This window comes from Culex quinquefasciatus, chromosome 3 (genome assembly GCF_015732765.1).
Source record: "Culex quinquefasciatus strain JHB chromosome 3, VPISU_Cqui_1.0_pri_paternal, whole genome shotgun sequence".
Taxonomy (NCBI): domain Eukaryota; kingdom Metazoa; phylum Arthropoda; class Insecta; order Diptera; family Culicidae; genus Culex; species Culex quinquefasciatus.
This window is the reverse complement of record NC_051863.1, coordinates 196,252,545-196,277,641: the sequence shown is the minus strand read 5'-3', so window position 1 is coordinate 196,277,641 and position 25,097 is coordinate 196,252,545. Positions and strand designations below refer to the sequence as shown.

The 25,097-nt window shown below is 40.8% G+C and overlaps 3 protein-coding genes across 3 annotated transcripts; all 3 read right to left on the bottom strand.

The window, feature by feature from the left end:
* Window positions 1-4,844: 4,844 nt before the first annotated feature.
* LOC6042818 (dynein intermediate chain 4, axonemal) lies at window positions 4,845-6,715 on the bottom strand. Its single transcript, XM_001870781.2, has 2 exons — window positions 6,698-6,715; window positions 4,845-6,638 (listed from the first exon to the last, which is right to left on the bottom strand). The coding sequence occupies exons 1-2, from the start codon at window positions 6,713-6,715 to the stop codon at window positions 4,845-4,847; spliced, it is 1,812 nt and encodes a 603-aa protein (XP_001870816.2).
* Window positions 6,716-7,268: 553 nt separating this feature from the next.
* Window positions 7,269-8,402, bottom strand: LOC6042817 (ras-related protein Rab-34). Its single transcript, XM_001870780.2, has 4 exons — window positions 7,994-8,402; window positions 7,665-7,857; window positions 7,401-7,608; window positions 7,269-7,339 (listed from the first exon to the last, which is right to left on the bottom strand). Exons 1-4 carry the CDS (start codon window positions 8,356-8,358, stop codon window positions 7,269-7,271), a joined length of 837 nt encoding a protein of 278 aa, XP_001870815.1. The 5' UTR covers window positions 8,359-8,402.
* Window positions 8,403-12,133: 3,731 nt separating this feature from the next.
* On the bottom strand, window positions 12,134-25,074 carry LOC6042816 (E3 ubiquitin-protein ligase ZNF598). The gene is made up of 6 exons (XM_001870779.2): window positions 24,288-25,074; window positions 23,490-23,801; window positions 22,458-23,242; window positions 13,426-14,345; window positions 13,168-13,365; window positions 12,134-13,106 (listed from the first exon to the last, which is right to left on the bottom strand). The coding sequence occupies exons 1-6, from the start codon at window positions 24,779-24,781 to the stop codon at window positions 12,876-12,878; spliced, it is 2,940 nt and encodes a 979-aa protein (XP_001870814.2). The 5' UTR covers window positions 24,782-25,074; the 3' UTR covers window positions 12,134-12,875.
* Window positions 25,075-25,097: the final 23 nt, after the last annotated feature.

Here is a 25,097-nt window from a genome sequence, read left to right as displayed (position 1 = left end):
TGTCCCCTACAAGCTGCAGGTCGAACCGAGTTGATATCTGAATGGAACACTTTTTTATTTGAGCTTGAAAATTATGCTATTTTTTTACTAAAATGCCAATAACTCCCTTAAAATTTAACCAATTGGGATGCTCTGCCCTGCAGTTTGTTGCATTTTTCAAGCCATTTCAGATGAATTTAGAATTTTGAAATTAAATTGAGTTTTGCTTAAATTACAGCATTTTAAAGATTTTTGACGTTTTTGAACTTCCAAAAACAAAAATTGAAACAGCCTTAGAAAAACATTTTTTTGATTTTCTGACACAAACAAAATTTTTGAATAAAAAAATATTTTAATTGAGCGTCGTCGGTTGAGTTAAGGAGCCTATCACGCTACTGCAAACAAACAAACTCGCACTTTTTCGTGTTTGACAGTTTGCCGTAATCGTAAACAAGGCAAAATTTATGCAGGCTGACGTTTGTACAAACATATATACGGATATATCCAGGCAAACAAACAAAGCAGGCAAACTGACAAACTATCAAAAAGTGGGAATTTGTTTGTGTGTTTGCCGTAGTGTAATGGTTCCCTTATGACTCAGTAATGGCAAAAGTTATTTGGAAATGCTGCTAATTTCATGACAAAATTTATTTTTATTTTGAAAATATAGTCGTAATTTTGTTAATCCAATTTTCAGATCGGTGCCGGTGTGCTGTTTTGTACTAAGCTTGCTGGGATTCCTATCTAGATAGATGTGATGTTAAAATTTGATGTGGAATCGAAAAATACTAAACAGATACTTTGATAAAGTGAACAGTTTTCGAGAAAAATGTGCTTAATGTTTTATTTTATCAACAACAAAAAACTAATGCAAAATACAATAATAAAACTCCTTAAAGTTATTCTTAAAAGAATCAATTATTAGACCTCTGATTACTTAGTAATAGCACCTAAAAGTAAAAGGAGCAGAAACAAATGTGTTTTATTACCACATTTGAACTAATGTTAATCTGATTCTCAATATAAAAAAATCTTGTGGTGAAAATGTCTGATTACATAAATCAGGGGTGCTCAAAGTTTTTGGTTATTTAAGTTATTTGAAAAAAAAATAATTTTTATTTAAAATACTGAACAATATATCTATTACTTTTTAAATGTCTGTTATTTTTTTAACATTTTCGTCATCTAAAAATTCTTCTTGTAGAAAATGAAAGTTTTCCATCATTTTTGTTGATTTAATTTTTTAAGGTGTTTGTAAAAAGGTTTTTAAAAAAATGAAAAATGAAATGAAATTTAAAAAAATGAAATCTAAACAATTTATGTACGGGCGTAAATTTATCTTGAAATTAAGAGCAACAAATGAAAAATCGTTGCGAGATTGTTTTCCAACAATTATGTCGACGCAAATAAAAAAAATTGTTGTCCCTTGACTCAGGTCATGGAGAGAGAAGGGTAAAAAAATATAAAATTTGAAATTCCAAACAAGAATTTCAAATTTTTAACGCAAAAGTAAATAGAAAATGTACACTTGCAATCATTATTTTCAAAAAATCTAAGATTCGACGAAAATTAACATTTTAACGTAAAAATACTTTTTGCGGTACTATATTCATTGAGAATTCGCTAAAATTATTGAATTCATTGAAAATTCGCTATTTTTTTCCAAATCCATACATGCTCAAAGTGATTCTAAACGCAGAGAAATGCATTTCAAATTAATTTAAGCTGACTGCACTTAATTGTCAATTGAAATTTGGAAGTTTTGTCTGTCCGAATGAGATGGTAGTCAATCAGATTCGTTATCCAACTGTCATGAGTTTGAATCCCGAGGTGGATGATTTCCAAGTGCAAAGAAGGTTTGAGGCACAGTTCATGGAAAGGATCATTATGACTTTTTAATTAATAAGTAATATTTAAATTTTTGCTTTTATTACAGTTTTCTAACTACGCCAAATTTGAAAGTTTCATAAACACTTCCAAAAATATTTGATGAAAATTTTGATGTTTACTTATTTAATTGGAATTGTTTAAATTAGAAACAATGTTTTCATGTCGTAAAATGGGAATCAAAACATTGATAAATCATCAGTTTTATATTAACAAAAAATAGAAAAGATGAACATAAAATAGTTTAAAACAAACTTTCAGTTAGAGAAATATTAAATCACTCTATATATGATCAACGGGCCATTTTATATGATTATTTAAAATGGTTTCTCGGGCCACAAAAAATCACTTCGTGGGCCACGTTTGGCCCGCGGGCCATACTTTGGTCACCCCTGACATAAATACTTGAAAAACGTCATATTCTATACTAATGTTTTAAAAAACACGAAACGAAACTATTGGCACTACGCCCCCCGGGGCATGGCCTTCCTCTAACGTGGGATTTCTGCTCCAGCGCCTCTGACGAGACAGGAGAAACCGGGACCGACGTTTTACTTCACCATCCGATAGAAGCTCAGTGGATAAGGCGGGAATCGAACCCGCGTCTCATAGCATCATCGGGATCGGCAGCCGAAGCCGCTACCCCTGCGCCACGAGACCCACATTAATTGTAAATAAATAAATTTAAAAATAATATAAGTTTTATATACTAACATTCTAAACCATAAAAACATTGTTTAAAGGAAATCTTATTGACCATGAAAAGTAAAATAAAGTTAAATTTTAAATCAAAACAAAGCAACAACGTTAAAAAGTTATAATTTGAGGTGTAACCTGAAGTACTTACACGCCACCACATATTCAACTAAAATATCTCACTCAAATGAAGGGACCATTCTGAGACCACCCGCTTTTTGCACAGCAATTTTACGAATTAAAACCGTTTAAAACAAACCGGCCCGCAAATATTTCTGCACCGAATAAAAAGGAGTTCCCCCTCTTTTCTTCCACAATGTGCCACACACATGGCCACGAAGCTGCCAAAATGGCCATTCTGCGAACAGATATTAATTTGTCGTAATTAGGCTTAGCTTTTATTGCCCTTCTTTTCGCTGAAATATATTTTCGAAAAACGGCCGGTCGTCGCGCGGGGTTGTCACGCCGAAAGTCGATAATTTGAAAGTCATTAAAAAGCTATAAAACTCACTCTTGTTTCATCTGTGGGGACCTCTCCCGCGGGCGTCAATGAAGACGACGAAGTTTTGGGCCAGGAGCATTATTCCTAAAAATGTCACCTTGTGTGTGTGTATGTGTGAGCCTGGGGGGACACGCACGTTGAGGAGACTTGACCGGCGGGGATCGTCAAAGCGACGAACCTGAAATATGAAGAAAACCGCCGAACCTAATTATTTATTAATTTATGCATAAATGCTTGATTCTTGTCTGGCGTTCTTTTCTTTTAAGAGTGCGACCAATCCGATCAAGTTAATAAAACGATTATTGGGGCGGGAAGAAATTTCACTCCTGGCGGCTTAGTCTCGTACCAGGTTGGGTCGGTTCCCGGAGGTCGGGAAGTGTGGGATTTTTATGGTTCATTTGATGTTTTGTCCTCCTTTCAGATGCATCGCGCGTGATTATCAACGATTAAACATTTGGCTGAACAGAAAGTGGAGTAGCTTTTGTGGGTAGTAAAATTTAAATCTAAACACGATCGCCACCGGAATGGTTTTATGGTGGACCCGAGAATCATCTCCGGTGGTTAATTCGGATATGATGCAAATGTTGGAGATCAGTTGGACCACACACACCGATACCAAATTAAAATACATTTTTTTGTTAAAAGAAGAAGGATAGTTTTTGTCGTACTCGTGTCTTTTCTGCTCAAAAACGTACAAAATCAACTGATGCAAGTTGCTTCCGGTAATCGAATGATGGACACATACATTATTTTTTGTAGTTTTTATTTCCTCACTTTAAACATTGTTCAAGTTTTGCAATCCCATTTGAGTCCAATTCACGTGGTTAATTGTAAATAAAGATTTCGGGCACCATCTTAAATTTCAAATTTTCACTTCGGAGCACTTTTTGGGTTATATTAAATATAAATTATTTGACTTAAACAACCCAAAACAAGACAACAACTATTATTTTTTGTAATTTGATCGAAGTGATTTTTTTCCCGAGAACTTCGGATAATCGAGTCTGGACTCTTTTGCGAAAATTTTTATACGACGCTGCGCATCTATGAGCCAATTGGACACTTTTTTTGGAAATCTCTAAATTATAATCCCAAAAAATCCAAGAGAACCACTTAGCTGTCAAAACAATGTCATCCCTTTTTATGGTAAAGTGATTCTTTGGAACTGTTAAGCTTGAAATCTCTACCAACCGGGTTCAAAAGTATTGAAAGGCAGTTGAGGAGACCCGCTATTGTGTAACACTTCGAGTTTTGTTAAAAAGTTACCAATTGTCTCGGAAGAGTGCATAATTGACAAAAGGAGCGCGTGGTCGTAAAAAATATTCGGAGTGAAAAGTGATTTCTTTTGTGATTTTCAAAACCCTTCCTATATCATCGTTGATCGGAAAGCACGGCGTCGGGTGGATTGTGTTAAAATTTTTCGAATAAGGTTTAATTTTTTTTGCGGTGAAAAAGCCATTTCTATATAATGAACGAAAGACGCACTGACAATTTGGCTCCCAGTGATCATTTTTGATTCATTGTTTAACTTCAGCTGATCTGTCAATAACGGAGTAGCAGCTCATTGGCAGTCAACCATGCTCATGCTCATGCTCAAAGTTACCAATTGTCTCGGAATTTGCAAAATAGTTCCAGCGATCAAAATTTCAAATGTTGCTCCAGAATTCTATGTCTATGTACAAACGTTATGATGATTTGAAGACTCATCAGAAACATGTGACAAAACCAATTACCACTCACAAATGTTTATTTCTAAAATTATTGAAACACTAAAACAAACTCAATAACCCAAATAGCCAAACCGCTTAACCTGCTTCAGCAGCTCGGGCTTGCAGATCAAACTCTTGTACAGCGCCGCCTGCAGCTCATCGTACTGGAAGTGCGGCGGAAAGGGCATGTCCTCGAGCGCGCAAATGTACGTTCGCCCTTCGCTGTCCCCGACGAGCAGACTTCGGCCACAGTTGGTAAACTTGACCACGGTCAGCGAGGTCGTGGAATCGCCGAAACTCGTGCTCGAAGCCGGCTTCAGCATGCGCCTCTTCAGGTCCCACAGCTGAACCGAACTCTGTGTGATGCTCACGATGATCGTCGAATTGACTGGCGACCAGAAGGCATTCTGGATTGGGCCGAATCCGGTGGTTAGTGTTACGATGGGTTCCATGATCTCCTCGATCCAAATACGGATGCACCAGTCTCCGCCGCAGGTTAGGAAAATTTTCGGACTCCAGGGTGAGTACTCGATGGAGAAGACACCGCCGCTGTGCATCTGCGTTACACCCGAGTGCTGGTATGGGTAGTTGATAGAACAACGGTGAACGCAACCCTCGTCCGTTCCGACAAAGTAGATGTCTTTCTTCGTCGGGTGGATTTTGAGGCTTAGGGCTTGCGGGTGGCGGTCCGCTTCGAGAAAGTCACGTTTCTTGTCCACCTTGATGCCCTCAATTTCACCCTCGACGCGATCTAATCGGAGCTGTTGATAACCGATCAAGAACTGACCAATGTTAAGGGTGTACTTCATGATCGTTCCGTCTTGAGCAGCTGTCAATATCTCATCTTTGTCATCCTCCGACTCAATCCACTCGATATCCCAGATGGGTTCAAATCCGGGAGATGTCCTTCTTTCGGAAACACCTACCGGAACTTGAGAGTTATCTGTTATGTCCCTGATCTGTACCGATCCATCGTACAGCCCGATCGCGAGCAGTTGCGGAGTTCGCTTTGAGAATGCTACCGAAGTCACTGGAACGGGAAAGATGTAACGCCGCTCGGGATTCACCGGATTCTTGATGCTCCAGACGCACACGTACCCGGTGCTACGATCATCGAACGCCGTGAATCCGTAAATTCCGTACGCGATCGCAACGATGTCTCCATCCGATTGACACCAGCTGGCACTTGCAACGGCCTTACCCATGGTTTCTCTAGTCTTATAAGTCCACAGTGTGTCCAACCGGTACAGATATCGCGCGTCGGTGTTCAACGGATCCGGAAGGTACATGTTCCGGAAGCGTTTCTGCTTCTCGCGGTACACATTCCCCGCCAGCAATCTCTGCAGAATCATCGACGACAGATGGAAGTTGTCACTCTTGTTCAGCATCTCGTCGATGTCTTCCATCCCTTCCCGCGAGTACGTCGTAATCTCGATCTTGGACGAGGAAGCTTCCGCCAGATCAATCTCCTTCGTGTGCCGCTCCAAGTCGTTGTACGTGTCGTACATGTCGTAATTCGAGACAAACGAAGCCACTTCCTGCTTCATGATCCGCTCCGTATTGACGCCACGTGACTTGTGCAGCAGTTCCGGCGTCTGGGCTTCGGCGTTGGCCACGGCCGTCCGGCGGCTTCGTTTCTTCGTCTCGTAGTGCACGTTTTGCTCCTCGACCGCGGCCGCTTCGTCCGAATCCTTCAAAACGGTATGGCTGGCATTCTCAAACAGAATTATGTCGTCGGTTTCCGTTATCAGGATTTTCACATGATACGTCTTGATGTCCTTCTCCAGCGACGGACTGCGCCGATCGATGACACCGCTAAAGTCCGGCTCCTGGTCCAGATCGAACGCTTCTGGTTTATCCGGTGCCTGTTGGGAAACCACATGGTAATCCCATTTCCTCAATTTGTTACATTGTTACAGAATACCTGAGCCGTTTCCTCCATTTCCGGGATCACTTCCTCGCCCAACTGAAAGCTAACAACGGAGTTTCCCTTAAACGCGGCGTCCTCTGTCTCACCCAACTGCTCCCCAGGGTACGTCTGCTGGAACTGGTCCCACTCGAACCGCTCCTCGCCGTACTGTGGCGGTGCCAACCGCCGGGGTGTATAATCGATTTCATCGACAACAATCTGCGACGGCGGCGTTACAAGGGAAACGAGTTAAAAAGGATGAAAGTAAACAAAAAGGGGGAAATGTGTGCCGGCCGGTCGGTTTCCGCTGACGACCGGCGTAACAGCTGCGTTGACCAGCCGGCCAAACAAACGCGTGGGCGTGTCTCGAATCAATAGGGTTGTGTGATCAATTTACTTCCTGGCTTTCTCGGGCCGTGAGCGACTGTTTCAAGTTTGAGGCGAATTCGGATAGTTTGGTTGCTTTTGGGGCCGCTTTCGGTTGGAATGTGACGGATTTTCTCTGGTTCGCTTCGTCCATTTTGGCTTGTTTGAAGGAATGTCATTCGGATTGATAGAGTCAATGCTAACTTGATCAATAAATAAATTAGTTTATTCTACAAAAGGAACACTTTTTCAACTTTTTATCCTTTTCGTCCTTTTTGAGGAAGTAAAGATCTGTCGAAGAGAACAATAAATTAGTATTAAATTAATGTTAATCTCACTTTAGAAAACTTACTAAGAAGACTATTGCCACTGGGGTGTACTACGGGATTGTTGGGCTCCATCATTCGCTGCACAGCTCCGTCAAAGGCCAAGGCCGTAACTCGCCGGAAGAATCGGGTCACGTTTTCGCCCGTTTGTGCCGACACGGACCAGTACTCGGCCTGCAGCACCTGTGCCATTTTGATCGCTTCGCTTTCAATTTCTTGATGATTGTCGAATTCCTGTGAAGCAATCTCGTTAATTTTGAAATCTTTCAAATATTCTTTAAATTTCCTACCAAAAGATCCTTTTTGGTTCCCACCAGGAATTTTAACGTCCCCGGATGATTGTGTCGCATGACCTCGTCCATCCATCGGCGAGCATTCATCAACGATTCAGCTCTGGTCATGTCAAATACGACTGCGATCACGTTGGTGTTCCGGTAGTAGTTGGCAACGCACTTGAACCGATCGTGGCCTGCTGTGTCCCAACTGTATGCAAAGTTTGAAAAGAATTTTAATTCAATATTTTCAAATTCTTGAATACAACAATAATTTGATCATTTATCAAAATCCATAAAATAACTAAATTGCCCAAAATTCAAAAAAAAATATAAATAATACTTACATCTGTAAGCTGAACGCATGGTCCAGCACGTGAAACTTCTCCACCTCAAAATCCACCCCAACTGTCCCCCGGTACGACCCGTCGAAGATCTCGTGGCAGAATCGATTCACCAACGAGCTCTTCCCAGTGCCGACATCCCCAACGAAGACGGCCTTGCACGCGCACAAGTAGAACGAAGTCGACGCGGTCTGGCATGCCCGCCTGGTTCGCTCACTGAAATCCGTCCGATCCGCGTACGGCGAGGCCAGCCCCGGCGAATACGGTCCCGGAAGGTGATCAATGTGGCGCGTTCCGTAGTCCACGTTATTGTTGAGCACCTCGTAACTGGCGGCCTTGCGCCGATTGGCCTTTTTGTAGATCGGCATTATTGAGGATAGATCGAAGTAGGCGAACGGTAGATAGAAGAGTTTTCGGCGCCGCAGGCCACACTAGACTGAGGTCCTTGCTGGTCGCGCAAGGAGCTCGCAGCAGGCCGGGCGTATTGCTGCACCCATGGCAACGGCCGTTTGTAATCGGGTGTGTTTGTGTGCAGGACATGCTACAGTTAGTTCGTTTTCTCTGAGGGTAGCGAGTAATTTGGCAATTGTTGAACTTTTTTTTTTGATAGAACAAACAATAATTCAAAAACCATTATCAATCAGCATTATTTTAAAAATGTTCAACAATTTCCAAAGCACCCCATGTGTTACAACAAAAGCATTAAGGAAAACGCACCAAAAGAAGCAATTGGACAACGGCACGCTTCGCAAACAGAACGAGAACTCATCCAGAGGACAGGAAATAAACTCTCGCATGGCGAAGGTTATCCTCACTCAGGCGCTTATTCTAAGGTCTCGCCCCATAAATTCGTCCTCACCCACTCTTGTATCACATTCCGCAAAAGTAACCCCAAACTAAATTCCTTTACCCTACCAGTTGAGAAAAAGGACACAAAAAACACCGGTTCTAGGCTCGAAAGGTGCTGTGCAGTGTGGACGAAGAGCCCAAAAAAAAGAATGAAGAATAGCAACATATGCCTACTAGAGGACCTCGTGGTTCCTTCTCGCCACCACCACCACCGCCTACTGCTGCTGCTGCTTGGTTGGGCAGATCGTGGAGAAAGGACTCCCACATCAGGTAGAAATTATTAGGCGCGCTTTGATCAGATGGGATGATCAACCCACCTGGTTGGAGAGCGAACAAAAAAGAGGAAGTAATCCACTTGTATAACGTGAAGTATCTAATGCAGACGTTCTGATTTCGTGTTCGAGGACTTGTAAATACCTCAAGGGACCATCCACAAACAACGTGGACACATTTTTGGAAATCTCAAGAATTTAAGAATTTAAGAATTTAAGAATTTAAGAATTTAAGAATTTAAGAATTTAAGAATTTAAGAATTTAAGAATTTAAGAATTTAAGAATTTAAGAATTTAAGAATTTAAGAATTTAAGAATTTAAGAATTTAAGAATTTAAAAACCAAATTTTTGAGATTTCCGTTTTTTTGTTTTCAACATTGTTTTGAATTTAATATTTTTTAGTTTTTCAATTTTGATTTTTTTAAATTTTAATTATTTTTAATTTTGAATTTTGCTTTTAATATTGAATTTTTGATTTTTTAGTTTTTAAGAGTTTTGAATTTTAGATTTTTAAAATTCTGAATTTAGAAATTTCTGATTTTGTTAATTACGATTTTAGAAATTCTAATTTTTTTAAATCTGAATTTTAAAAATTTTGATTAAAAAACTATTAAAATATAAAAAAAAGTTTCGAATTTTTGAAATTTGAATTTTGAATGATGGAGCATTAATTTTTGAATGTTCAGATCTTTTTATTTTTCGTCAAGAATGTTTAAATTTGGAAAAATATTTCTACGAGTAAATCCCATCTAATATTCAAAAGCAAATTGAATATATCCACTATAAATAAGGTTAAAAAAAACATTACTCAAAACTCAAAAGAAATTACATATTCAGAGCTGGATATATTAAGAAATGAATTAAGTATAGTAATAATTGTATTTAAGAAATTCTCAACCATACTTTTAAAAAATAATCTGTACATAATCTTCATCTTTATTTTTCGACGGTTCGTATTAAAAAAATACAAACAAACATTTTCAAAAAAAATCTATTAATAAGAAATTGAAATTGCACTCAATGGAAAAAAAACAAACTCTCGTAATTTGATCATATTTTTCTTAATAACTTGCATCTGCGCCTGAGAGCAAAATTAATCAGCAAATCCGCGCGATCTGCGCCGACCGTAACAACCGTGCATTAAAAAAATGAACTTAGATTTTTTTTAAAGATCCCGTTTAAATAAAAAAAAATATCAAAAAAATTGTATTACAAATTACGATCGTAATTTCTCGATGGTAAGTTGTAATTTGTCGATGGTAGGTCGAGATTTGTCGATGGTAAGTCGTAATCTTACTATCGAGAAATCTCGATCGTGAGTCGAAAAATTACGATCGTAATATTACGATCGAATGCAATAATCACCACGTATAACTTTTTAACAAAAAATCATAAAAAAGTATGGTAGTCTTTGGTATTTATTGAAGATCTTAGTTCCAAAAATTGGCAAGAGTTGTATAGTTATTTCGCCTTCTACAGGTGAGCAATTCTCTGAGATTTCGGTCATTCGATTTTTTCTGTATTTTTTAATCCGGCTGAAACTTTTTTGGTGCCTTGGGTATGCCCAAAGAAGCCACTTTGCATCATTAGTTTGTCCATATAATTTTCCATACAAATTTGGCAGCTGTCCATACTAAAATGATATGTGAAAATTCAAAAAATCTGTATCTTTTGAAGGATTTTTTTATCGATTTGGTGTCTTCGGCAAAGTTGTAGGTATGGATATGGACTACACTGAAAAAAAAATTATACACGGTAAAAAAAATTTGAAAATATTTTTTTCGAAAAGATCGGAAAATTTCACGTATGTTTTATATTTTAACATTGTAAATCGGACCATTAGTTGCTGAGATATCGACATTAGAAACTGATGGGTTGTTTGGATCAGACTTAGAAAACAACTATTTTCTTGTTTTTAAACCTTTGCATGGCAATATCTCAGCAACTAAGGGTCGTATCAACAAAGTCCGAAAAAGCAAGATATAGAAAATTTTGTCAGCTTTTCAAAAAAAAAAATTTCAAAGGTGGGCAAACATGGGCACTAATTTAAAAAATGAAAAACTGCAACTATTTTCAAAAATGTTACCTAAAAATGGTTATAACATGAAAACGGTGCACTTTATCAAAAATTCACTAAAGCACTTTTTGATTGCAAATTCGATTTTAAATCAAAAAATGAAGTTAAAAAAATGTTGCGACCAATATTTCGATTTTTTGAAAAAATCTGTATTAATTCAAAAATTTATAACTCGGTCAAAGGTTTTTTGCCCATTCTGAAAATTTCTGAAAAGTTGGCATTTGATGTCCTCTAAAACATATCAAAAAATAAAAAAAAATAAAATAGTGTTTTTTTGCAAATCAAGTTTTATTGACAAAAGGTTAAATAAAAAATCACCAAAAATTTTTTTACCTTGTTTCATTTTTTTTTCAGTGTAGTCCATATCCAAACCTACAACTTTGCCGAAGACACCAAATCGATCAAAAAATTCCTTCAAAAAATACAGATTTTTGAATTTTCACATATCATTTTTGTATGGACAGCTGCCAAATTTGTATGGAAAATTATGTGGACAAACTAATGATGCAAAATGGCTTCTTTGGGCATACCGAAGGCACCAAAAAAGTTTCAGCCGGATTAAAAAAAACAAAAATTAAAATTAAAGAAAAAAGACCGATTCCATAGAGAACGGCTCAGGTATAAACCAGAAACTGTTGCTTTTCTCCATACACTTTGGCGATTTTCGCCATACAAACTTCAAGGGCTTAGAGGGGGAGGTTCCCGTGGTCAGAATGAGCTCAAATTTGAAATTTAGCCTAGTGATGGGTCAAACTTTGATTTCAGGAGGTAACCCCGAGAAAGCCCAAATTTGGACCACTCTAGTAGGCACCCACAAAATTTAAGGCTGATGTCTGGGAGAGTTGCTCTATACCTACCACAACATGTGTCAGTTCTTCACTTTTCATACATTTGGGCCATGTGATATAAGCAGAACAAACTCCGAAGTTTAATCAAAGCGCTTATACAACCACTGTTTTCTGTTTTCTCTATTTTTATAATATTTTGATATAGTGGGTAGCAATTCTTACTGAAACTGAAATCCTTTATTTACATTAAAGAGAAAATTGCTGGATGGGCAAACGTGAAGATTAGGTTTCTTTCTGTCGGGTATTTGCTTGGGATTACATATTTATATTATTTTTATTTACTTTACATTGTTTGAAGCCTGTTGCGTTGCACTGCTTTATTTATTTATTTTTTCTGTTTTGTACAGGTTATTTATATATTAACATTAAAGGTAAAGAAAGAGCAAAATACGCGTATAATTCCTCTGTTATTGTTATTGCGCACTTTTAAAAAATAAAAATAATCTAATAAAACAAAAGAACATACACGGTTGAGTCATTCGCGCGGGTTCACGAATTGGTTCGCGTTTAACGTTCTAGCTTGCGCGCGGGGGCAAACAAACGCAACCTTTTTTCGACCTTCTTCGATTACAAAAAAAAACCTAGAGCTCACGCACACACACGCTTCAACTACTTTTGATGTTAAAAAAAAAAAAAGAAAACTTTTGGTCTCGAAAACGAAAAAAAAAATATAAACTCTTGTTCGAACGATAATTTCTACCGACTATTCAACTTAGATTGTAATCAAGAAAAACATTTTTACCTCTGAATGGAGCCCCGTGTTGATTTTGTTTAAGCTTTAAAAGAAAAAGCACATCCAAAATTATGGTCATCTACCTTAGTTACACTTTCGACGGTGTTATTTCCGCCAGGCGGACGACGACGCCAGCTTGCCGTCCCCCAGGCCCGGGCCCTTGTCCAGCTTGGGGAAGTTGTTCTCCATGTAGTGCGACTGGAAGTGCTCGGTCAGGTCGTCCCGCACCAGAACCTGCTTGCACACGTGACACACCTCGAGCGCGAACTTGCTGGTGCTTTTCGTTCCGATCTTATGCTTGTTGGCCGGATCCTGACAGTACACCAGGTACAGTTCCTGGAACAAAAAAGAAAGGTCAACACAATTTTCTTGAAGTTCACCCCTCAGCGGTTCCAACCTGCTGTTTGGTGATGTTAGGCAACAGGACCAGCAATTCCGGGAAGATTTCATGGAATCGGTCTCCCAAAGCGACCCTGCAGTGCTCGTAGTACGGTCCCGGGTTGTACGAACCATCGCGGAACATCTGCGAGATGGTGCGGAACTCGGTCAGCGCGTCGTCCTTTTTCAGCGAGCGTTGGAACTGGGTCACAAGATTCTACGGAAAGGATTTGTTTCGTTATTTTAAACATTTTTGAAAATTTCAATTTCCTCTCACCTGATTCCGCTTGCTCGAGTTGGACGGCGCCACGTAACTGTACGTCCCAGGCAGAATGTCGTAGCTCTCCCCACTAGAGCTCGTAAAGGTCAAATTGTTCGCGTTTCGCGCCACCGAATTCACCGTCACGTTGCTGAACCCGGGCGGCGGTCCCGGCACCTTCCGCGCCCCATTGTTGTTATTGTTTAAATTGACATTCTCAAAGCCGGGCGGTCCCCGCTTGGAACTTGCCGACCCGGCGCTGCTTCCCCCACCCAGATTGGCCAACGCGAAATCCGCGACCTGACCGCCACCGAGAGCGGGGAAGTTATCCCCGGGAAGCGTTTCATTCTCCTTATTATTTCGCGAGTCTCCGCTGCCGTTGCTACCCGTTTTACTCTTGTCCTTGGCCTTGCCCACCTTAGACTGAGCTTGCTCGTTGTTGTTGTTGTTGTTGTTCCGCTTGTCACTGGCGTTCTTGTCCTTTGACGACGCAGCAGCGACTACGAAACTTTCCACCCCAGACGATTTTTTGCCCGTCAACGCGTTCAGGTTGACAAAGTTACTTTCCTCTTTTAAATTCGGTGCCGGAGCGGGTTTTTTCTTAGTAGCCGAAGCGGCTGACGACGAGGACGCGGGGAAGGACGTCGAGTTGACCTTGTTGGCCACCAGCCACTGGGCAGGTTTGGCACCGCTGGGCTTTGGATCGCCGAGCGTGGGGAACGCCTTGGTCGAGTTGACACTCGGGACGACGTTCTGGGGCACGGTTTTCTTGGCGGTGTCCTTTGCCTGGACGGTGGCCACCTTGGAGACCACACTCGAAACGGACACGTAATCGTCGGCCATGGCGCGGTGCTTGGCCGCCATCGCGTTCAGGTTGACCATTCCGTTGGTGCTGCCTTCCATGTCCGCGTACAGGTCCGATTTTTTACTCTTTGTTCCTGAAGATGGAGAGGAATTGTGTAATTAACGAAAACTGTACTTAATCCAGTGCATATTTGAAAATATAAATTCACTTGTAAGCTCAAAACTTAAGATGTCCGATTTTCAAGCTTTTTGACTCATCAGGAAATTATTATTATTGATTTTTAGCTATTAACAAAACTGATAGATTTGGACAACATTATCATCAGAATTCGCATAACATTATTTAAATTAAGCGTTTTGTAATAGGTTTATTTAGTTTAAAACAAATCTTAATAAATGGATTTTTTTTTTGTTTAAACATTTTGACTATTGGTCAAGGGGAGGGATTGTTCGGAAACTCATTAAAAACAACAACAAGTCTGTTTGTCCCATCGTTAAACTTCTAGGCATAATTGTCCCACCAAGTATTTTCTTACACGGAATCATTAGTTTTACTGAGCATTATGTCTTGTTTACCTGTTGAAAAGCAAGATAATCACAAATAAGAAGGCTTAGTGATTTTTCAAAAAAAAAAAACACCAAATTTCACGCAAATTTCGCGGAACGTGAAAAATGTTAAAATGACTCTTAAAATCTTATGTTTAAATCACAGAAACTACTTAATTGATTAATTGTTATGCTTCATTATATATTATTCTTCAATAAACTGCCGTTCTACGCATAATCGTCCCATGTTCAAAAAAGTGCAATTGAGAAAAACGCTTTTGAAATTTTTCGACCGATTTCTGTGTTTCTACGCATAATTGTTCCGTGGGTTCCTATCCGTCCTATGTGTCCCTAATCGCCCCAGTTAATAGTTTATCACTCTTAAATACGATCCTCTTGCTATACAATAGATAAACAAGTCATAATGCTTCGTTAAACTGATCACTCTATGAGAGAAAATACATGGTGGGACAATTATGCGTAGAAGGTTAACGATGGGACAAACAGACTTGGTACTGTTTTTGATGAGTTTCCGAACAAAGTACTAGATTTTATGTATTCTTCTACGACAAACTAAACATAAAAATGTCAAAAAGTCAAAATCGTCCAAAAATGACATGGGACAATTATGCGTAGAACGGCACACACCAAATTTTGATGTTCGTTTTCAGTAAATAAGTTTACTGAAAACTTTCAGTAATCCTATTTTTACTGAAATTCAGCATTCGACTTTTGAAATTACTGAAAATCAGTAAACCGTATCAAGTTTACTGAAAATCAGTAACATTTCTGCCAGTCTATTTATGTTTCTGACATTTTCTCTACCAGTCTATTTGGTCGCCATTTTAGTTTGTTCTCGAAGCGTGCCGTTGGAAGTCGAGTTTTTATCCTTGTCCGAACAAATCGGTTCTCAGTTTCGCTGCGGCCGGAAGTGGATTCCTGTTGTTTTTTGTCTTTGGCAATCGTATATAGTGATACATAAAGGCATTTTTATTGTTCTTAGGACATTCTGCAACGCGATCTTTTGCAGAACTGGCAGACCATTTATCTTTTTTTCACTTTCCCACTTCTTTTTCCTCGCGAAAACGAAAAAGCAGCCAGCGAAAAAAGCTGGACTTGCTCCGACGTGATGGCCTGCTGAACTCAAGTAGTTTTGGGGATCATGGATGAGAAATAATTCCATTATCCGGGATTCACCGGAGTCCATCGGAGACCATCCCTTGGCCGGTTCCCCCGGGATAGGGAACATGCCCGTTCAATCCGGAACATCCCCGGTGGTTCAAAATCCACGATCAGCATTGTCTGTGGGTAGAATAAAAATCGTAATCTGATTTTTTTTTTATTTTTCCCTAGATTTCTGCTAACAAAATTATGCGGGACCCAAAAAAGGTCATTTTTAACCTTGTTTGACCCAGTGACTCACCGGAAAATCTCCGGCCACCGGAACCGGAACATTCCGAGTTCTGCGAGTTATTTTCGGAAAATAGACATTCTAACAAGTCGAACTAATAAAGAAGTATGCAAATTGGTTGAGTTTTCGTTGAGTTATGGCTATTTTAGTGATTCCAGTTAACCCAGGCCTATAGAGTTATCTACGTGCGCATGTATTGCGTGTACGTACACGAAAAAGATTGAGGTTAAATTTTGTCCGGACAGCAAAATCAAATGGTGCGCTAGTGTGTGTACGCGAAACGTCATAAAGCTCTATACGGATTAACTGAAGACACAGTTCAGATTGACAGTTAAGAATTACTGAAAATTCAGTATTGTCTGACAATTCGGGCTTACTGAAAATTCAGTTCAATTTGACAGCTTATCAATTACTGAAAATTCAGTTTTATTTGACAAGTCTTTATTTACTGAAATTTCAGTTCAGTTTGACAGATCTTCGATTGCTGAAAATTCAGCATTTCTTACGTCATTTTGACATTTTCAAAATTACTGAAAATCCAGTTTACCATCTGTCATCCTGATTGGTTTCAGGAAACTGAAGTTTCAGTAATTTACTATTTACTGAAAAACTTGCTGAAGATTCAGTAGTGCAGATTTCAGTAAATTTTTACTGAAATTCAGTGAAAGAAAGTTGCTGTGGCAGTAAACTAAAAAAAATCACTTAATTTGAACGTGACACAAAAACAAAATTCTCCTAATTTTCAAAAAAGATTCCACCTGATTATGGATGAGTTTTTTTTTTTTTTTTTGAAACAAAAGGTAGGGTATTTATTCTCTCATTTACTGAAGTGCTTTTTTTTATATTCGACTAGTAAAGATAAAAAGTTTTCGTTGATTTGCATTTTATTAAATTTCATATCAAAGCAAGATTAAACATTAAATTTCTGTGAGGACATAAGCTCGATGTCTGAAGCAACCCGACTCCAAAAGGCGTTGTCAAAAGACCATTCCAACGGTCTAGGACAGGTGAGAGACGAGCAAGGCACTCTCACTGTCACAAACAAGGAAACACTGCAAGTACTCATGAGTACGCACTTTCCAGAATCAACTGAAAGAGAGGAGGATGCAGCTAGTACCCGGACTGCAGATGGCGTATGGTGTCAACCATCAAGAGAGTCAGTCCACCTAGCCCGTCGAATGTTCAACCAGTCTTCAATCAGATGGGCCCTCGGCACATTTGAACCACTGAAGGCTGCAGGACCCGACGGCATCCTTCCAATCTTTCTCCAAAAGCAGCCGACACCATAATGGCTGAGTTGATCAACTTACTTCGAGCCAGCTTCACCCTGGGCTACATCCCTCGAAGCTGGCGTAAAGTTAAGGTGATCTTCATACCTAAGGCCGGCAGAAGTGACCCCACGATGCCAAAAGCCTTCAGACCCATAAGTCTGACAGTGACGCTGCTCAAGCTTATGGAGAAAATCACGGATAACCACATCCAGGCGGAGTTCTTGAAGGACTTCCCTTTGCATAAACACCAATATGCATACCAAGCGGGCAAATCGACCGAAACTGCCCTACACACGCTAGTGTCACGTATCGAGAACGCACTGAAATATAAAGAATCTGCACTTTGTGCTTTTCTTGATATTCAGGGTGCCTTCGATAACACTTCGTACACAGCCATCAATGAAGCGCTCCGGTCGAGGAACGTCGATGGAACAACTGCGAGCTGGATTCATGCTATGCTTATGAGCAGAGAGATTTCAGCATCGCTAGGAGACACATCTATCACAATAACAGCAGCCAAAGGCTGTCCGCAAGGGGGAGTACTCTCTCCTTTGCTTTGGCTGCTGGTGGTAGATAGTCTTCTAAGAAAACTTACACTACTCGGCTACGAAGTCATTGGATATGCTGACGACGTAGTCTTAATCATCCGGGGGAAGTACGACGGAACGTTATCGGACCGTCTACAGTCAGCTCTAAACTGCACCATGTCGTGGTGTGAGCAGGAAGGGCTGACAATAAACCCCAACAAAACCGTGATAATCCCGTTTACTAACAGGAGGAAACACGACCTTAGGCCGCCTACCTTGAAAGGAACCCAAATGACCTTCAGTTCTGAGGTCAAATATTTAGGAGTAATCCTTGACAAAAAGCTGAACTGGAATGCACATCTGGACTATGCGGTAAAGAAGGCAACTACTGCTATCTGGGCGTGCAACAAAATGCTCGGCAAAACCTGGGGCCTTAAACCGAAACTTGCATTCTGGTCTTACACCACCATCGCTCGACCTAGGGTAACCTATGCGTCGACCGTTTGGTGGCCGAAGACTGAACAGAAGACATGTCAGTCGAAGCTGACCAAGCTCCAACGACTGGCATGTCTCTCTGTAACGAGTGCAATGAAAACAACCCCTACCGCGGCCATGGAAGCCATGCTATGCATTCTGCCTTTACATTTACATGTGAAGCAGGAGGCAGCGCTTGGCGCTCTACGACTACAACGGTGTAACAACTGGGTGGAAGGAGATGGAACGGGTCACTCGCGGATCGTGAAGGCTTTTGACATTTCCCCCCTTGCAACTTCAGTCTCGGACTGCATGGAGGTGAGGCCCAACATGGACATTCCATATGAGGTGATTGAAACAAATCGCCAAATGTGGAGTAATGGAGGACCTACACTTCCAGAAGGAACTATTCGTTTCTTTACGGATGGTTCAAAAATGGGCACTTCTACTGGAGCTGGAGTCTTCGGTCCTCGAACCAGGAAACCATATCTATGGGAAAGTGGCCTACCGTTTTTCAAGCAGAAGTGTATGCCATACACATCTGTGCGAGGACGTGTATTATGAGAAATTATAGACACGCAAAAATCGGTATTTTCTCGGATAGCCAAGCTGCACTATTGGCATTAAAATCCTCTAAATGCGAATCCAAACTTGTTTGGGAGTGCGTCGCTTCCCTAAGGGAACTTGCTTCTCGGCATAACAGAGTGATGCTGTTTTGGGTCCCAGGGCACTGCGGCATTGAAGGCAACGAAATGGCTGATGAACTTGCCAGACAAGGCTCATCAAACATCTTCGTGGGTCCCGAGCCGTTCCTTGGAATCTCAAAATGTGCCGTGAAGCAAGAAATAACTAATTGGGGACAATTGCAAATCGCTTCAATCTGGGGCGAGATGCGAGGATTGAGACAAGCTAAAACTTTTATCACTCCAAGTCCTTCAATTGCCAGGAAACTTCTTGGCTTAAACCGTAGGGAACTACGAATACTCGCAGGGCTTCTAACAGGACATTGTCCTGCCAGATATCACCTGCACAAAATCGGCAGGTGGCCTAACAACCTCTGTCGTTTTTGTTTAACTGAGCTGGAAAGCTCGGCACATTTACTCTGCTTCTGCGGAGCACTTGTGTCTCGAAGGCTGCGGTTCTTTGGATCGCACCTTCTTACGCCGTACGATGTATGGCACCACACCCATCCCAAGAAGGTCATACAGTTCATCGACTGTATTGCGCCGGATTGGGATAAACCATGTCTGCAAAATAACCCCTCGTCTTCCGATCCAATGGATACGAGTAATTTGTAGTATGGACAGTAACCAGGGTACATCACAAAAGATAGCCTTCTCAGGTGGTCGCAGTGAACTTAACCCAATGCCCATTGGGCAACAAAAAAAAAAAAAGATTAAACAATCTTGTTCAACCAAAATGAGTAAAATTATTTGAATTTTCTGCGACAGCCCATTAAAAATATTTTTTAAAGTTTTCATCTCATTATAAAAAAAAATAATTTAAAAACAATGGGCAAAAATAATATGATTTGTAACGAAATCGAAATTTTTAATTCAAAATAAGAACAGAAAACATAAAAAAAGTGTATTTTTTTCTTTCACGGGAATCAATGTTTTTAAAAGGCTATTTGAAAAAAAAAATCTTCATTTTATTTTTAATGAAACAAAGCTGGATTATTTGAATTTCTATTGAAACAATACACTTCAAATAAAATAGCAGCAGAATGTGTATTACAACGAATGAAAATATTACTAAATTTTATTTAGTTTCTAAAAAACTGAAAAAAACTGAACAATTCTTCAAATGGTTCATATCAAGCTTTTCAATTGAGAAATAATAAAATTGACTTAAATAGTCTTTATGGATCAAAGATTTATTATATTGTTATTACAAAACATATTTGAGAAAATTGATAAATTTCACGAAGTTTAAGCCGTACACGAAATCGTCAAAAATCACTAACCCACTAAGTAATGAAATCGCTTAACTTTGCAGTAATTACTAAACTTATTTTTATTCCTATTTGAGTTTGATAAATTATTTTGAGAAATATCGTTACACTTTCACACAAACGTACAATTTCACGGTGTCCGCGAAATCGTGAAATTTCACTAACCCTACAAATAAGGGTGATAACCTGCTAACTGGGGCGATTAGGGACACATAGGGCGAATTGTGCGTAGAAACACGGAAATCGGTCAAAAAATTTCAATCGCGTTTTTCTCAGTTGCGTCAGTTGTAGTAAAATTGAAAAAATAAACAATATTCGATATTTTCTAAATAGCTTCCAATCGTTTGTTCCACTATTTTCAATGAAAATTTAAATTTATAGCAGAAAATATTTTTCCTGCGGTCGTGTTTGAATGATGGTGGATAATCTGGATTGTTCCTTGAAATTCACTAAAACCAAGTACACCAACGAGTAGAGCAACTTTTTGTGAACATTTCTGTTTATTTTCACTTTAATTAAAAGGTATGCTATTCCTTTTACAAGCATTTAAAAAAAAAAAATATTTCAAAAATGCATTCCTATCAGTCGAGTGCATTTCTATTTTTCCCATTTTCTATTTTCAGCTTAGTTCTTTTTTTTCTTCCAGCGCTCTTTTGGGTCTGCTTAGTGCTGCCAAAATTGATGAAATTTTAAGCGAACACTCACGAAAAGTAGCATTTATAGCGAAAGTTTCCTGGCAGCACTTGCTCACTCCAACAGGCGCTGCACACCAGCATGTTGGTGGTGTTTGTTCTTTATTTGCCTTCGCTCCTCGCTCGGTTTTCTTCAGCCTTCGATTGGAATGGGTATTCAAAATTCAAACGTCAGAAGACTTAGCTTATTTGTTTTTTTTTATGGTGCTTGCTAATTATTTACATTTTTCGGGATTATTTTTAAAGTGAGTGACTAACTAATGGGCAAAAGAACATGTTGCCGGTAGTTGGAAACAATTTTATATCTTAAGCGCTTTAAAATTGTTAGCGCAAGTGAAAAGATATTGATGGCGACTTTCGTTAAGCAGTTAACCTCTGATCTTGCGTGTGGATGTGTGTGCCACCAACATGATGAGAAATGGTCTCGCAAAATAGAAATAATGATCAAAAGTGCATTAAATTTGATCTTTTTGGCCAGTAAATGGCATAAATTAGCGTGCTTACACGAGACGGTGCTGTTGCTGGTAAGTTTATAGCCTAAATAGTATTTTTGGAGCTTAAATCGAGCATCAAACTCTCCATATGATTTTTTTTGTTTCCAGATTTTGAGGAAAAGTATGAGAATTCATTAAAGCATGATCAATTCATTGAAATTTTAAAAAACAGCGTATTTTATCAGTTTTAGGTGATAAAAGGCAACCAAATACATTTTCCATGAAAATTAAGATTCCGGTGAAATTTCAATTCGGTGAAAAGAATTTCGGCGAAATGTGTACGCATTTCGCAATGTGATTTAAAGAACAAATTAAAAAACAAAAATCCATGTCGGATATTTTGAATTGTCTTTTTTTTTGTTCAAGTGCTTCCTCAAACTTGGATTTTTTTACAGAACTCGGTAAAATTTATTGTTTTTTTAGCTGCTAAACAGTTCGGTAGACCGAATTCGGTATAAACTTACTGAAATTCGATAATAAAGTTGTTCATCGTACAACCAATTTCGGTTAAATTTGGTTTAGTGATGTTAAGTTTATCGATTTTGGTAAAAAAAAAATAATTAAGCCAAATTTTATTGCCAACTTATTATTGTTGTAGAGTTGAAAATTGATTTTGAACTGATTTCAATAATCGATAAATCTGTTAAAATGAACAAAATTTAATCTTATTACCGAATTTGGGTTAGTTTTACCGTATTTCGATATTGTTGCAGTATACATACCAAATTGTCCAAAAGTAAAAAATCGGTTATAAAATAATCTGGTTATAAAATAAACATGATCGCATAATAAATTTGAAAAACCCAAATTCTTAAAACACTTTAAAGTTTGTGTGATATGTTAAATATTGATTTTAAGTTACACCTGAAAAACTTACCCGGTAACGCTGGAAAATCCGCCACAGCCGCTTTCTTCGCCGTGGCAGAAGACTTTGACGAGGAAGCCGTTGAAGGTCGGTTCGACACGTGGATCATCATACTGGTGCTGGGTTGACTGTTGCCGCTGCTGCTGCTACTACTACTCGGTTGACCTGGCTTTAACAACGAGCTGGCCGTAATCTTACTGCTAAAGCCCTCGTTGACGCTGGTCGCTCCGGAACCGTCTCCACCCTCCGCTCCGAGCGCCGGAAAGTTCTCCTTAGTCCTGGCCAAACCGGCCACTCCAAACACGCGCTGCCGTATGGACACATTGTTCGGTCGGAACACCGGATTGCTTCCGGTGCCACCGAGCGTCGGAAAGTCCTGCTCACTGCTGGCGTCTATCCGCTTGGGGGCGTGCTGGGTCATCATGCCAAGATCTCCCACAAACGCGTCAAACTCCCGCTGGTTGTCGTGACCACCCGCGTGGCCACCTCGACCTCCTCCGCCTCCTCCCTCACGTGGCCCTCCCCGTCCCCTACCACTGCCACCACCTCCGGGGCCACTTCCTGCCCCTGGCCCACCGGCACCTTCCCGATGTCGCGGCGCGTACGAAAACTCCAACTCCAGCGTCCGCGTCTGCTTGTTCGCCAGCTTGTTCATCGACTTGCCGTGGGCGGAAGCGCGATGAGCGCGCAGGTCAATCTCGGACCGGAACACCGCCGTAAACTGTTCCTGCTCGCATTCGCCCTCCTCGCACAGGTAGTGCTCCTGCCGGAAGTGGTCCCGCAACGTGTCGTAGTCCCTGTAGGAAGAAGGGGAAATTAGAGCATTTTTCACCACCTTTCGAGAAATGGGTCGTGTGCAGATTGCTAAAGAGCTTCTTCGTGTTCATGGTGGCAACTCATTCAAATGATTTAAATTTTGCTTGTGGGTGAAATTTGCAATGAATTTGAGCAAGCTGCCACCTCTCTGACTCTGTGCCAATTTTCTCGTCGTTTAATTCTTGCTTAATCATGTGGGGGCCACCCACATCCACAACGAAATCTCACCCGTAAAAGTGATTAGCCCCGTCGGCGTCGCAAAAGTGGCAGAAAAAGTGCTCCTTCCGCAGATGCCGGAACAGTTCGTCCTTGTCCAGGAAGCGCTTGTCGCAGTACTCGCACAGCGGATGGCCCCGATGGCCGACGTTGTCCGGGTCGCCCACCCGCCGGTGCAGGGCCAGTTCCTGGCGGCTGTAGCAGCGCCGTTCCGACGAGAAGATCTTCAGGTGCTCGGTACAAATGTCGCAGTAGAACAGCTCGTGCCGTTTCCGGACGTGCTCCCGCAGCTGGTCGAACTTGGGAAAGTTTTTCTCGTCGCATCTGGAAGGGGTGAACGGGGTTGTGGACGTTAGTGGAGTTAGAAGCTGGCCGGTGCCAAAATCGAGGGAATACACGATCTCGAACGGAGGGTGCATTCGGTCGTTTGATGTGTGCGCGACGGAATTTCCACGAGCAGACTGAGGTGGGAAATGCATTCCTCACTTATTTGGTGCTGAATTCAAGTACAGGTGCGCAAACAATTTAAGAAACGTTTCATGGAACATTACAATTTTAATTATTGCAACAATTTTTAGAATTTACAAGAGATTTCCAAGAAATTCAAAATCATAAAAATTACTAATAGAACGAGCGTTCCCAATCGGTTGCGCGCCACTGTACGCAACACTTTTCTCCTCTTTGCGCAACATCACAATCGCGACACACTCCGCACACACCACGCCGCACAGAGCTGGCCAAGTTTCTCCAACGTTACGAAATTCCTCCGATGCGCCAAACCTCCCCTTTCTCTTCCTCCTCCTAGCTCACCTTGGGCACTTGTTGTCCAACAGCTCGAAGAAGGCCTGCTGAACGTCCCCGTCGGTGAAACAGATCCGGTACTTTTTATCGTACAACCCGGACCGGTTCCGCACGTCCAACTCCCGGTACGGGGCCATCGTCTTGGCAAAGATGACCTTGGCCAGATCGCGCCGGCAAATGGGACAATCATTCTGCCGGCACAGCACCCGGATCCGGGCCGAACACTCGAAACAGCACAGGTGGTCACACTCGCCGATGGCGTAGATCAGAATCGGCTTGAAGCAGACCACACAGGTCGAGTCGTTCGCCTCCGACGTTGACGATTCCGACGGAGACGAACGTTTGGCACTTGGCGGTTGCTGTTGTTGCTGCTGCTGCTGTTGCTGGTTGTGGCCACCTCCGTTGGCCCCCGAGTGGTTGTTTCTGTAGTGCCGATGGCCACCGCCGCCGCCACCTCCACCTCCGCCACGGCGTTCCCGATGGTGCTGGTGATAGTTGGCCATGACTGCACTGCACAGCACTCACACACACACTTCTTCTTGTCTTCTTTCCTGCCTTGCTCCCTAATGTGCACACAATCTTTTTTCACGGAAAAGCGCCCCAGAAAACTGCGTTTGTACTCAAAACCGCGAATAGAAAACCCGTATCCGGAACACCGTAAAGGACAATTTGCGCTCCCGAAACAGGAAGTAATGCCCAAATCACGCAAGGAGGTTTTAAGATTTGGCCAAAAAATGCTGCGACAGAAAACCACGACCACGAATCCACGAATGAAAAGTGACAGACAAGCAAAGCAGTGTGGCCAGATTTGATTGACGT